We start from the raw sequence: 13,609 nt of genomic DNA, 5'->3' as shown, positions 1-13,609 counted from the left end.
TATTAATGTATCAGCATTTCACATTAGTTTTGGTGTCGCAATATTCTTCCGTAAGAGTATCTTACTGTTTCCGCTGTTCTCGTACGTTGAAGAGTATTTTGTTTGTGGCTTTTTTTTCGCTGTTCTGGCTTCTGTGTATAGCGTACTGTCAAGATCGTCTTGATCGTTTTGAGCTCCCCAGCTGTTTGCAGTAATATTAATGATTAATGAAAATCATCACATATTTATTACTTCTCATTTATTGGGTAACGACCGGGTTTCTTTCGAACATCACAAGTTTGGCAGTAGTTAGAACAAGCAGTTAGGCTGAATGCTGTACTATCTTCACGACATGAATAGGCAAATCGCACTGCCAACAGTCTCAAAATCCTCAACTAGTAGTGCAAGGAGCACCACCGTGCCTCTCCGAAACAAATACTTGTTTTAATGATTTCTTTTATCAGATTCCTTAAATGTTTTAAATTTTTCATTTTACTTGGGGCAAAAATATACGTTAAGTAAGAGATGTCATTTTGTACAGTGAAAGTCATATTCAGCTTTTTCAGGTTTTGGACCTTACTTACACATCACTATCGGCTTACACAGTATGTTGTGAGTAAAAGTCAACAACAGTTATTGAAATTTTAATTATTTAATTTATTGATGATCATTAAGTACCCCAAGCAGGGTAGTACACTTTACTGAAAACTCAATGTTGCTAAGACTGAGTTAACAGAAATTTTCAGGTTCTACAGCCTACTTACACATCAATACCTCTTTAAAAAGTATGTTAGTACAAGTCTATAGGAATTAACTAACTCTGTTTTGTAACTTCCTCTGGGGGGGGGGGGGGATAAAGTAACCTTCATACCCCCTTGGTAATGTGCATAATGGAAAATGCCTTGATACTGCTAGGGTTAGTATGAGATCTGTTTACTTTTGACCATATATACTACATAGATAAATTGAAAGCAGGTTGCCGTTTAATTTTTTTTCTAATCACATTGGTGCACAGCCTGCAGAAGAAGACAGGTGCAATCGACAGGAGACCTGCTGAGTCTTAACGTTATCTTACCTGGTGGCTGGACAGACGCGGCGTGCGTGTTGCTGCCGGTTCGTACGTGAGTCTCAACTCTAGGAGTAGCTGTGCCAAACCGAGGACACATCACGCATTGCGCATACAACAGCATTCCACAGAGCACAACTAACAAGTGAGTGGTTGTGGGGGTTCGGGCACATCCCCTTCGTCACACAGTCCGCAGCCACCATATAAGGTAACCCAAGTCTCAGTTGGTCGTTTACAGTGACTACAAATAGGGGGTGAAAGTACTTTATTTCCCACTACTACATGATAGGTTATACAAGACACTATTTCTATATTATGATAGGCAATAAAATGTTTATATTTATGAATAATTGATAATAGTAAAACACATAAGGTATAAGATATTCAGTTGAGGATGAGAATAATTCACATATATGCTTCAGCAGCATATCTGCCACTCTCCATACACTCAAAGGGCAATTCGAAGGTGTAATCTGAATCATCCACGATCACGTACATCTGAAACAATGAAAGAAAATTGCAGCTAGACAAACAGGCAAATCAAGACGAGGAAATGAAATTAACGAGATGTTATGGGAATGGTTCATAAGTGCGCGGACAAACAAACTTATTTTTGTCTGGACCCATGTTGCAAATTGAGGCTCTGAAAGTTGCTATAGAGGTTGTGAATACGGAGTTCAAGATATCCACAGGCTGGCTGGACAGTTTCCAAATTAGACACCATCGTGTGGAATGAAGTGTGTGGGGGAAGCTAAGGATATGCAGGAAAGTGTAGTAAAGAATTGCAGACAATAATCCACGACCTAAATGCGGATTATGACCGGAAAGAAATATTCAGATACCGATGAAACGGAAGTATTTTATCGTACACTAACTTCAAAACCTCTAGCAATTCGAGATGAAAAGAGAATCGGTGCAAAAGTTCAAGGAAAGACTCGTTATACTGCTGTGTGGAAACTGGTCAAGTAGCAAAGCCACTAGCGGTTGGAAAGGTGGCAAAACTCAGTTGTGGCAAAAACAGACGTCAGTAAGCTTCCAGGCGAAGCAACAAAAAGGCGCGCATAGTAAGTGGTCTTACGGAAGCGTCGCTGGGCTCCTCCAGCGCGAAAATGAGAAAAGGAAATCGTAAAGTTCACATTTACCTAGACAGTGCAACTTGCCACCCAAAAGTTACGTTTACAAACGTGATATTGGCTTTGTTTCGGCCAGCTTCAACGAGCCTATCGCGGCCCATGGTCTATTGTGTTATTTACACATTCAAGTATCATTATGGCCGATTACTGATGCAGCGTCTTATTCTTAGTGTTGAAGAAGCCGAAAGTGCATTTTTTATTGCACGGTCTGTCCTGGATGCGGTAAACTGAATTATTTTGTCAAAAATGTAAATAAAGCCGAAACAGTAAATACGTGCATCAACGAAGCTGGGTCTGGAGATAATGAATAAGACGCTTATCTACTCTTTCGAAGCTCAAGGAAATGCAACAGCAATTGCTGTATTAACTCAAATGAAAAGCATTTCATTTATTCCAGGCGACTACATCCGAAGGGATGACTTTCTTTCTGTCAACTCACTCCACTCTTACAAGTACTTGACCAACAGATTTGATAGAAATCCGCAACACAGAAGATGAGACGGAGACGAAGGTAGAGTAAAAGGACGAAGAATAAGAATTAGAAGAGCAAAATAACGTAGCTGGAAAAATTAATGCGCCAGAAGAAGCAATTGCATGGATAAACGATGTCATTAGATTTTCAACATATGAAAATTGTCCCAACCTGTTTGAACTATTGTATAGCGCAAAAAATACATAGAGAAAACAATTTAAACATGTAATTTAACAGCTTTCTCTCCTTGGTATATGGCGAAAAAAGTGAAATGTAAATAAAATAAACACAGGAATTATATGTGTGAACAACAACATACGAATGTCATTTTACAGCAAAATTCGGACATGCCGTATTTATGTATCAGCCAGTGTAATAGCCTAGTGATCTATTTTACAGTAGACTATATATTAAGTGAACATCGACGGTACATGAGTAAAGGTAAGTAAATACGTGCATAGTTACAAATTGATATTTTTGTGCAAGGTACTTGACAAATGTTATGTAGCCTAGAATGTTTTACGTAATGTGGATGTTTGTCCAATTTGGAAAATTATTTTAGTCGCGTGCGATTCCATTTTGAACAAGTTTTACTGTACAATGTCTGTCATTTCTAGGTATGTTGGCTGAGACATTCTTACCAAGCAAAATGAAAATAGGTACCGAAAGTAACAACTAATTTATATATTTTTGAAATATATTGTTTGTCAGTACCGGATGTGCAAGGTTCATAATATGGTCGGTATTTCTACATGCCTAATGTATTTATATGCATACCTGTAGCTTGCTCCTGTATGTATTTTTATTCTCTCAGCAATGTATCATGTGATGCAATAATACCACGTGCCGAAAGTCGTCGATGAAATTAGGTAATAAAACCGAAAGCGACGCCTCATTCCTCCTCATGCAAATCAGTATGTTAAACAACTGAATATCTTATGGAGAAAAACATAGAACTAATATATCATTGGCAGTATTCACTTGACTTGCCGCCTAACGAGTTTTTGTTCCTTAATGGTAAACAAATCTGCTTGAATAACGCTTTTCATCTCAAGAAGTTTGAGTCCTTCCAAATACAAGATTTTGAGGTTGAATATCAGAGTTGAAAAATATTTCCCGAACTGATTCGATCGCATTCAAAAGTAAATAAATTTTAAAGGTAAAAATTTGAAAACAATAATATTTCCACCAGGAAAGGTTTTTCTTTTATTACTTGAATTGAGGTCCTCATACAACACAGGTTGTTTGAGAAAGATACACCCGAAATCGTAAAACTCTATCCTATACAGAATGAAAACAAAAACTCAGGGTGAATTTTAACTTATGTGTAGGTTTTTAAGGTTTTTAATCGAAAGAACCATTCGATTTTACAATGGTATTTTTTAAATGCATGCACATGTAACCCTGGTACCATCAGCAGATACGTTTGGAATTAAATTATCGTTCACCTTTCACAACTGTTCGATATGCTGTTCACCGAACGAACGACAAACATACAGACGATTGTCAGATTCGTCCCATACTTTTGAAAGAATGGCTGGAGTTGATGCATTCAATGTATGTGGGTAACAGTTCACTCAAATACGTTGCAAGGGTAGGCACATACACGGAGATTTTCACAAACCTTCACAAAAAAGTAGAATCGCATACTGTGAGATGAGGTGACCTCTGCAACAACATCTTCCAGCTTACAACTGGCCTCAAGGTAAACGTTTTTCTTCGATGTGTAACTTAAAATTTACCCCATATATCTGTCTCCTGTATAAATGAAGATGTAGTCTTGTGGCATGCGATTAGTATGTTTGAAACACGCTGTATACTACATAGTGACTAATGTATACTGACTAACGTGTTTCTGACGATGGCGCTGCCAGATAATACGATCACAAATCGATATTGTGAGGGAGACCACTTACAAAGTAACGTTAACTGCGTACAAGTTTTTGCATGTTGTATAGTTACCTACAAGCCGACAATGACCTCCAGTGAAGAGGTGAATAAAGAAAGCTCGTCGCACAGTGAATCATTTTAAGAAAGTTGTGCATATACCATTAAGTGGTTCAGTGTGCTTCCGTGCAATACCACGATAAAGAATCACTATAGGCCGAAATAAACGTCCTCAGTCGTAGGTCGACGAATATGTCGTAAACTTCCGGGTTAGGAGCGCCATGGTGTTGCTTAACCCACTGAAACATTACATGTATATTAATGCAGGAAAAAGTATAATAAACGGTGTACTTGTCTTATTTGTCAAGAAATGGAAGTCCAGTCCTCTGAACATTTACTAGAGCTATAATCTGCACAGACTCAATGAATAAATTTATTGTTCTGAAGGACATATTGTACTGAAATGGCAGGAACTAGTCACAAGTGTTGAAGGAATCTAATTCCCTAAACCATGGATGTCTTGAAGCATTTACTGATCATCTTCTGATTGAAATGCAACTTAAGCATTTCATGTTCCTCGGTAGCTGCTAGGAGGCATTTTCACGAATGAGTTACGCCTCATTCACGTAAAAGTGTACTCTGTCCAGTTTGCTGACACGTCATGGGATACCTCATAACATCGTGCCGGATCTACCCCTGCACTGCGTAGTGCAGCAAGTCGTTGTGGCATGGGCTCAACAAGTCACTGGAAGTCCCTTGTAGAATACTGGGCCGTGTTACCTCCATAGCCATTCATAACTACGGAAGTGTTGCCTGGCCGAGCGGTTAAAGGCGCTACAGTCTGGAACCGCGCGACCGCCACGGTCGGAGGTTCGAATTCTGCCTCGGGCATGGATGTGTGTGATGTCCTTATGTTAGTTAGGTTTAAGTAGTTCTAAGTTCTAGGGGACTGATGACGACAGCAATTAAGTCCCATAGTGCTCAGAGCCATTTGAACCATTTTTTTGAAGTGTTGCCGGTGCAGAAGTTTGTGAACGAACTGGCCTCTCGATAATGCCCCATAATGTTCAATGATATACATGTCGGGTGATTTTGGTGACCAAATCATTCGCTCACATTGTCCAGAATGTTCTGACATGGCGCACTGCATCGATTAAAAGTCCATCGTCGTTTTGGGACATAAAGTTCATGAGTGGCTCCAAACAGTCTCCTAGTAGACCACGGCTTTCCAGTCGTTTAGGGTCCAACTGATATGGTCACGAACTCTCGAAAGGTGCTGCACGCGATGCCGTGCTGTTAGCAAAGGCACTTGGGTCGGTCGTCTGCAGCCATAGCCCATTAATGCAAAATTTCGCCTCGCTGGTCTAACGAAAACGTTTGTCGTACATCCCATATTGATTTCTGTGGTTATTTCCACGAATTGTTGCTTGTCTGTTACCACTGACAACTCTACGCAAACGTCGCTGTTCTTGATCGTTAAGTGAAGGCCGTCGCCCACTGCCTTGTCCGTGATGAGAGGTAATGCCTAAAATTTAGTATTCTCGGCATACTGTTTCCACTGTAGATATCTGAATATTGAATTTCCTAACGATTTCCGAAATGGAATGCCCCAAGCGTCTAGCTCCAACAAACATTCCACGTTCAAAGTGCGTTAATTCCCGTTATATGGACATACGTCGGAAACATTTATTTATGTATCACCTGAGTACAAACGACAGCACTGCCAATGCACTGCCCTTTTATATATTGTCTACGCGATACTAGCGCCATCTGTATATGTGCATATCGCTGTTCCTTGACTTTGTCACCTCATTGCATGTTCTACTGTAGTGACCCGAAACTGTCAGTATATTTCTCAGTAGAGTGTGACTTTATTTGCATCACTGCCGACTTGTTGATTATAAAGCGGTAACCATTAATAAAAAAGACTTGCTACTTATGAAGAATATAATAACGACGAAGTCCTAACACGTTGTTCATACTTCATAACTGAGAAGTTAATGGGTTACCAAAATTAAGTATATTAAACATATGTAACTGATTGCTGTTATATTACTGTATTTCCTTTGTAATGTAAGCAGAAATCTGATCCTGTTATGTCGTCACTTCCTTCATTTTTACCTCATCTCAGCTCATTCCAATATGTCTCTTACCACCGAAATAGCTGTATCGTAAGTCATTCCAATGAAGTCGTCGAATGAATGTTGATGTAGGTAGTTCGCCTCACGGCGGGATAATGCTTTCCATCTGCTTTCTTTTAATGTATGCTCGGCTTGTTACGCTGGCGCACCATCGTAATCAATCAGCTGTTCTTCCTAGTCATATACGATTGACATGCCATCGTAGAGTGTGCTGGCGTTAGGTTAACAGTTCAAGTTATAGGTATCTGGGCTCAAAAATGGCTCAAATGGCTTTGAGCACTACGGGACTTAACTTCTGAGGTCATCAGTCCCCTAGAACTTAGAACTACTTAAACCTAACTAACCTAAGGACATCACACACACCCATGCCAGAGGCAGGATTTGAGCCTGCGACCGTAGCGGTCGCGCGGGTCCAGAGTGTAGCGCCTAGAACCGCTCGGCCTCATCGGCCGGCTATAGGCATCTGGGCTTTTCGTTAGGTAGCTGCTGCTAAAAAGACGTAGCAGTAGGTCAGAGCTCGGCCGCTATTTCTATGTTGATCCCTCCCGCGGCTGGCTACGCTCTACGGCGCTGTCATTCGACTCCTCTCGGGACGGATTTCCGGACATCCATTCTTAGTATGTATTTAACTGCCTCTTGTCCTAACAGCTACTCCACTGAAAACTGTTTCGAGAAGCACCATATTCTTTAATCTGAGAACATGAAACGTATTTGCAGTTGTCTATGTGGACGCCGATCAACTGTATAATGGATTGGCGATAATGAAAATTTGTGCCGGAGTGGTACTCGAATCCGGATTTCTCACCTATCGCGAGAGGTTGGCCTCATCATTAGTCTATCCGAGCACGCCCTACGGCCAGACCCAAACTTCCATATGTCGTCAACCATGTGTCTACAACCTGTACCCGTACTCTCATTATGTATATTCCCGTGCAGGCGTGACATTTTATCTGAAAGTCGCTTGCCCTGTGTCCGCGGATAAACAACGAAATTGCATTTCCCGTGCTATTTCGAATTGCGATACAATATTCCTCGCCGCCTGTAGGGGAATGTACGTAACAGATGTAAGAGTACAGGTTGCTGACACGTAGTTGACAACATATGGAAGTTGGTGTCTCGCCGTTAATCGTGCTCGGATATCCAAATGATTACGCGACCGCTTGCAATAAGAGGTAAATCGGGGTTCGAGTGCCAGCTCGGCACGCATTTTCATTGTCATCATTCCATTATACAGCTGATGGTTGCCCATATTCCCAATTGCAAATACTTTTCCTGTATTTCACAACGGTTGTAGTCGGCGCAGTACCTTTTCCTTTGGACATGCATGCATCTCCAAAGGAAGATTGCATCGTTATTCGGAATAACAAAAGGACTGAAAGGTCATATTTAAGTTGAGTGGTGAAATCAATTCAAGGTTTGACAGTCTTGCAGATTTACGTTTAATAGAGCGATCATTTACGTCTACTAATATCTTCATTTAGAAGCCACAAGTAAATTAAAAGAATATTCTACTACTATTAACGTGGAATGCTGGAGATTCACTTGTTGGGAAAATCGACACCCTCTGAAGAAAGAGATGGAAGGCCAAAACTAAATGTGATAAGGGTTAGCGGCGTAGAAAGAATGAAACTTATATTTGATTCATTCACCGAAGTGGCGTTGTGCCGCGTCAAGTTTCACACGCGGCTTCGTCCGAAATTCGCGCACTATTAACGGTCCGGTCACACCGACACTGCTATTTTATCTCCTTAACAGTCGAACACTGAGATTCGCCCAAAACTATAGGGTTGCTTGCAGTTAAACATTCGTTACGATAGCCAGTGTAGACGGAAAACTATTTACCGTTAGGGTGACAAACTTTATAGAAATCAAATGGCTCGGAGCACTATGGGACTCAACTGCTGAGGTCATCAGTCCCCTAGAACTTAGAACTAGTTAAACCTAACTAACCTAAGGACATCACAAACATCCATGCCCGAGGCAATATTCGAACCTGCGACCGTAGCGGTCTTGTGGTTCCAGACTGCAGCGCCTTTAACCGCACGGCCACTTCGGCCGGCTTTATAGAAATAATGTTCAGTCTGAGCGCTGCAGGATTTGCGTTCGTACCAGTGTTAATGTCATGAGTTGCCGTTAGGAACGGTGCTGGTACGGCGACGAAGGGCTGAAACACAAAAATCGGTGTGGAATACGGTTGTAAACATTCAACATGAGTCTGGACGCACTCAGGAGGGCTTCACTGTTGAATCTACTTTACCAAAACAATAGCAGTAATGATGCTGCTCTTCGCGAGTATCGACGCATTAAAGGAATACGGAGAGGTCCTCTTTCCCCATCGGGATTGAAGATTGTGGTTCCGAAGTTAGAATTAGCTGGCAATTTGGGAATTTGCTGCTGGTAGAAGCCCATGACCAACTGCTATACCAATTGTTGGAGTAGTTACTGCTGCCATGACTGATAATGCTGCACACAATCTGCGATCTTCAAGCTGTGCACGAGTTGTGCCACGACAGCTGAACATTCCGTGGTCCACCATTGGGAAAGTGCTGCAAACAATAGTGAAACGGTATCTCGTGTGGGGTTCCAGGCTGTCGCGGGTACTGATGGTCGTCACATTGAGCAGCATTTGTAACATCGTACGTAAACATGATATGCAATTAACAAATGCTACCCTCTCACGTAGAAATTAAAATGTGTTTCGTTCAATGGCTTATCATTTATTTCTCTTCCGCATGTCCTTGAGAATGTTTCCAAAAAGCTTCATTGTCCTACGTTCACTCGGTTTTCATGAGGGCCCTCACCAGTAGGAAACAACCCTGTATATTTACCGCCTATGCCAGAACTGTTGTATTTCCTGATGAAAGCTGGTTCTGGCTTGGTGCCAGTGATGGCCGTGTGTTGGTTTGAAGGAGGCCCGTTGAGGGCCTGCAGCCAAGATGTATGTGTGCTAGACACACTAGACCTACACCTGGAGTTATGGACTGGGATGCTGTTTGGTATCACAGAGGGAGCGCCCAGACTGTAAATATGTACGTCACTCTGCTGATTCGTCCTGTTGTACTGCCATTCATGAACAGCACACGAGGGGGTGTTTTCCAACAGTATAATGCTCGCTCACATAACGCTGTTGTAACCCAACGTGCTCTACAGAATGTGGCTGCTCGATCACCAGATACGTCATCAGTCGAACTCATATGGGTCACCATCGGACGACAGCTCCAGTGTCATCCACAAACAGCTTTAACCGCCCCTGTGTTGACCGACCGAGTGCCACATACAGGGAACCCCATCCCACAAACAGACATGCTGCATCTGTAGAACACAGTACGCGCACGTTTGCATGCTTGCATTCAATATTCTGGCGGTTATACCATTTATTAATGTATCAGCATTTCACATTTTCTGTGTTGTATCTCGCGTTTACACTAATGTGAAATATTGCAATGTTAATCACTTAAATATGCCACCGAGACTAATGTATTTCCAAAAATTCATTGGTATATATTAATTATATTTTGGTGTTGGGCTTTTTGAAAAATGGCTGTAAGCACTATGGGACTTGGCATCTGAGGTCATCAGTCCCCTAGACTTAGAACTACTTAAACGTAATTAACCTAAGGGCATCACACACCTACATGCCCAAGGCAGGATTCGAATCTGCGACCGTAGCAGTCGCGCGGCGCCAGACTGAAGCGCCTAGAACCACTCGACCACAGCGGCCGGCGTTGAGCTTTCTTTTCGTCAGTTTATTTACGAGTCTTGTAGTGACGTCGCACAGAACTATTGCTTGTCATATATGAGTTCTGCCCACATTTTAAGCATACTTACTATTAATAACAGTTAAGTTTACGCAGCAACCAGTTTTTAAACATAGCAGTGTGCTAGATGTCAAGCGTGTGTCTTTGGCTATGGGTCAGTCGAAATTACACTAATACTAATGATCGTACCATGATTGTCCTGTAATTACTAAACAAGACTTATAGCAATCTCTCATATAGCAATAACATTGCACGGTTTATTTTGCTTAGACATTATAATTAGGCTTCATTCAACCTGGGGATGCTACCTGGCTGTAACTGGAGTCATCCATGCAAGTTTCAAGAGCATGATTGTTGGGATAGGAGAGTGGAGGATGACAAGCTTGTTTCTGATAGGTCTAGAGAGAAAGGGGAGGGAGTGCCATTTGCGCCACCATAATTGTCGCTCGCGTCGGAGGCGTTCATTTCAACTGAAGGCATTGAAATATCACTGAAACTACACATCGTATCAAAGAAGGTTAGAATTCCAATTTGTCTGTCTCTGAGGAGGACACCCAACGATACCAGAGTCGACATCCCACCCTACACAGTGCGCGGGTGGCCAGGGCAACTTTGAAATCTTTAGTGGGAACCCATTCTTTTTATTGCAGATCACGATTCTACAGCAAACTCTAAATACTTTTTGTCCGAAGTATTTTTTTTTGTTTCGCCATAGATGGCACTGTAATTGGAGGAATAGAAATGAGTACACAGTCGTAATTTATGACATGCTACTCAATGGCTCTTGAACATCCAGTGGCACGTGTGACCCCACTTTCATGCTGCGAGGGTAGGACAGGCCAGTCTATCATAACTGCTAATTGGAAATCCCATTCGCAAAGTTGTATTCCTCCGATATATCGAACAGGGGACTGCTCGACAGGCCACTGTGCCCGTGGCTCGAGGCGAACGCTACTCTACTTTGTCAATTAGAGTATGTGTTCAATACACTTAGCTATCCGCTTTTCAAATGACATAGGACAACAGTATCATATCTGCGGGAATGTCAGCACATATGTTTCTGATGCGGGCGACCATGTCTTCAAGATCTTTTGGCACTTGCTAGTACGCTTTATCTTTTAAATATCTCCAGCCACGTCTGGCGTACCACCGACCAGTGTAAACATGGCGTAATACCTCCCGTGCGTCAACTGCGTAATGCGCTAGGCAACCGTAATCATATACTATGTCTAACGGCCAGCGCAACATCCAGCAGCAGGACCGATATTTCCTATCCCAAAAACGTTCGATATCTGCGTCGATTCAACGTGCTGTCAATAAAATACGGACGGACCAATGCGTTTGTTCCCCTCGATGACACACCATACGTTAACCAATCAAGGGCGTTGATGGTCAGCTTGCCGTAACCAATGGGGATCGTCTACACTACAGTAATGTATGTCATGTCGGTTAACGCTGCCAAGGGTTTGTGAATGTAGACTCATCGGAAAATCATACCTCGGCGAGGAACGTGGGGGTCGTGTGCATTTGCTGACGCGCTTATTCACATAGCACTGCCCGGTTACTGAAATAGGCCCCATGAAGCTCTCCAAGCAATGACACGTGGTATGGATATCATTTATGACGATGTAGTATTGTGGCAATGCTACCTACGGACATACAGGAATCGTAGTATAATTGGCGGGCTCTTACCCATGGGTTGTGATGCACTGGTGCACTACCGCTAGTGTAGCTATTTCATTAGCATCTCCTGTAACACGTGGCTTCGCTTCCTTTTTCCGGTCTGTGCGCTGCAATCTGACATAAAGGCGTCCACAGCCTTGTAAAAGAACGAATGACAGCGAGCTTTCCCAGGGAAACGCTTGGCATACAAGGCAACATCAGCCTCAACATTCCTCCTACGTTCTCTGTAAATAAGGATCATATCAGTCTTTCCTTCTGTGGCTGCAACATTCATCATTCACTTGCACATCTGTGGTCCGAATTGTCGGTAGGTGTGCAGGCAATAAACAATGCGCAAGTATTGTAATGTTTAGAGTCGCTATCTGTTCTACGTCTGCACGATACGTGAGCAACGGTCACAGTGTACTGACTGTTATTATACATCGTAGTTCGCTACACGGCCACTGTGGCGCTTCGAGTAGTCCCCTGTCCGACATGTCGGAGGAATACAGCGTTGCGATTGCGGTTTCCGATTAGAAGTTATGAAATATTGGCCTGTTCTACCCTCGCAGAATGGAGGTGGGGTGCCACGTGCCACTGGATATTGAAGGGTCATTGCAGAGTATGTCGTAAATTACGATTGTGTACCCATTTTTACTCCTTCGATCACAGCGTCATCTGTGGCGAAACGAGGAAAATACTTCGGACAAAACGTATGTAGACTTTCCCGTAGAATCGTAATCTGCAATAAAAAGCGGGGGGTACCACTGAAGATTTCAAAATTGCCCCCGCCACCCAGGCACGGGGTGGGGTCGAGTTTGGTATCGTTGGATGTCCCCTTCCAATACAAGCAGATTGGAATTATAACGCTTCTGGATCAGATGTGTATTTTTCGAGACATTTCAATGTCTTCCGTGAAAATGAACATCCTGTATTGTTTAAGTAGTGTCAATTTCTCTACCATGCCTAGGAAACGGTCTGGCGTAGTCTTTGGCAGACATGTGGTTCTCTATAGTTTACGACCTGGCGGCTGGGATCACATGATGAATACCGTACCCTATCGTCGATATCGAACAAGTGCAGGGGAGTAGTTCATCGTAATGTAGGTGTGTGTTTCTAGCAGTATTTTGATATTTCTACCGATGTGTTGTGATCCGTTTGCCATTATTAGTGCAGAACGAGAGAGCCCTTGGCCGGAACTGATATAGCAGCAGGGGCATCCAACTGGCCCAGTTCGAGGACTTAACTGATAAACCACTTGTCTCTCCGACGTATGTTGCATTTCGCAGCAAATTCTTACTTTGCCTTCCACGTTTGTGGTGTGTTGGGCGTCTTCGTTCTGGACTTTATTCTCGTTGTTCTCTACGCAGTTTCTTCGGCGCTACCTGAATAGTAAGCAGATTCTGACGTCATGTGGTGACGCTTCTCGGCAGTTTGCAGCACAGTCTGTATACCTTGCTGTTGCGGGACCGTCCAACACGTTCTTAGGTGCAGGTGGTCACTTTCAAACG

The 13,609-nt window shown here is 42.7% G+C and overlaps 1 protein-coding gene across 1 annotated transcript in view; it reads right to left on the bottom strand.

Moving 5' to 3' along the window:
* Positions 1-650: 650 nt before the first annotated feature.
* Positions 651-13,609, bottom strand: part of LOC126183674 (hepatocyte nuclear factor 1-alpha) — a 65,708-nt gene continuing 52,749 nt past the window's right edge. The window contains exon 5 of the mRNA XM_049925837.1: positions 651-1,543. Within this exon, the coding sequence (XP_049781794.1) occupies positions 1,451-1,543 (93 nt within the window). The 3' untranslated portion in view covers positions 651-1,450. The remainder of the gene's footprint in view (positions 1,544-13,609) is intronic.

Source organism: Schistocerca cancellata, chromosome 4 (assembly GCF_023864275.1).
Source record: "Schistocerca cancellata isolate TAMUIC-IGC-003103 chromosome 4, iqSchCanc2.1, whole genome shotgun sequence".
Lineage (NCBI taxonomy): Eukaryota > Metazoa > Arthropoda > Insecta > Orthoptera > Acrididae > Schistocerca > Schistocerca cancellata.
This window is presented reverse-complemented; position numbering and strand designations above follow the sequence as displayed.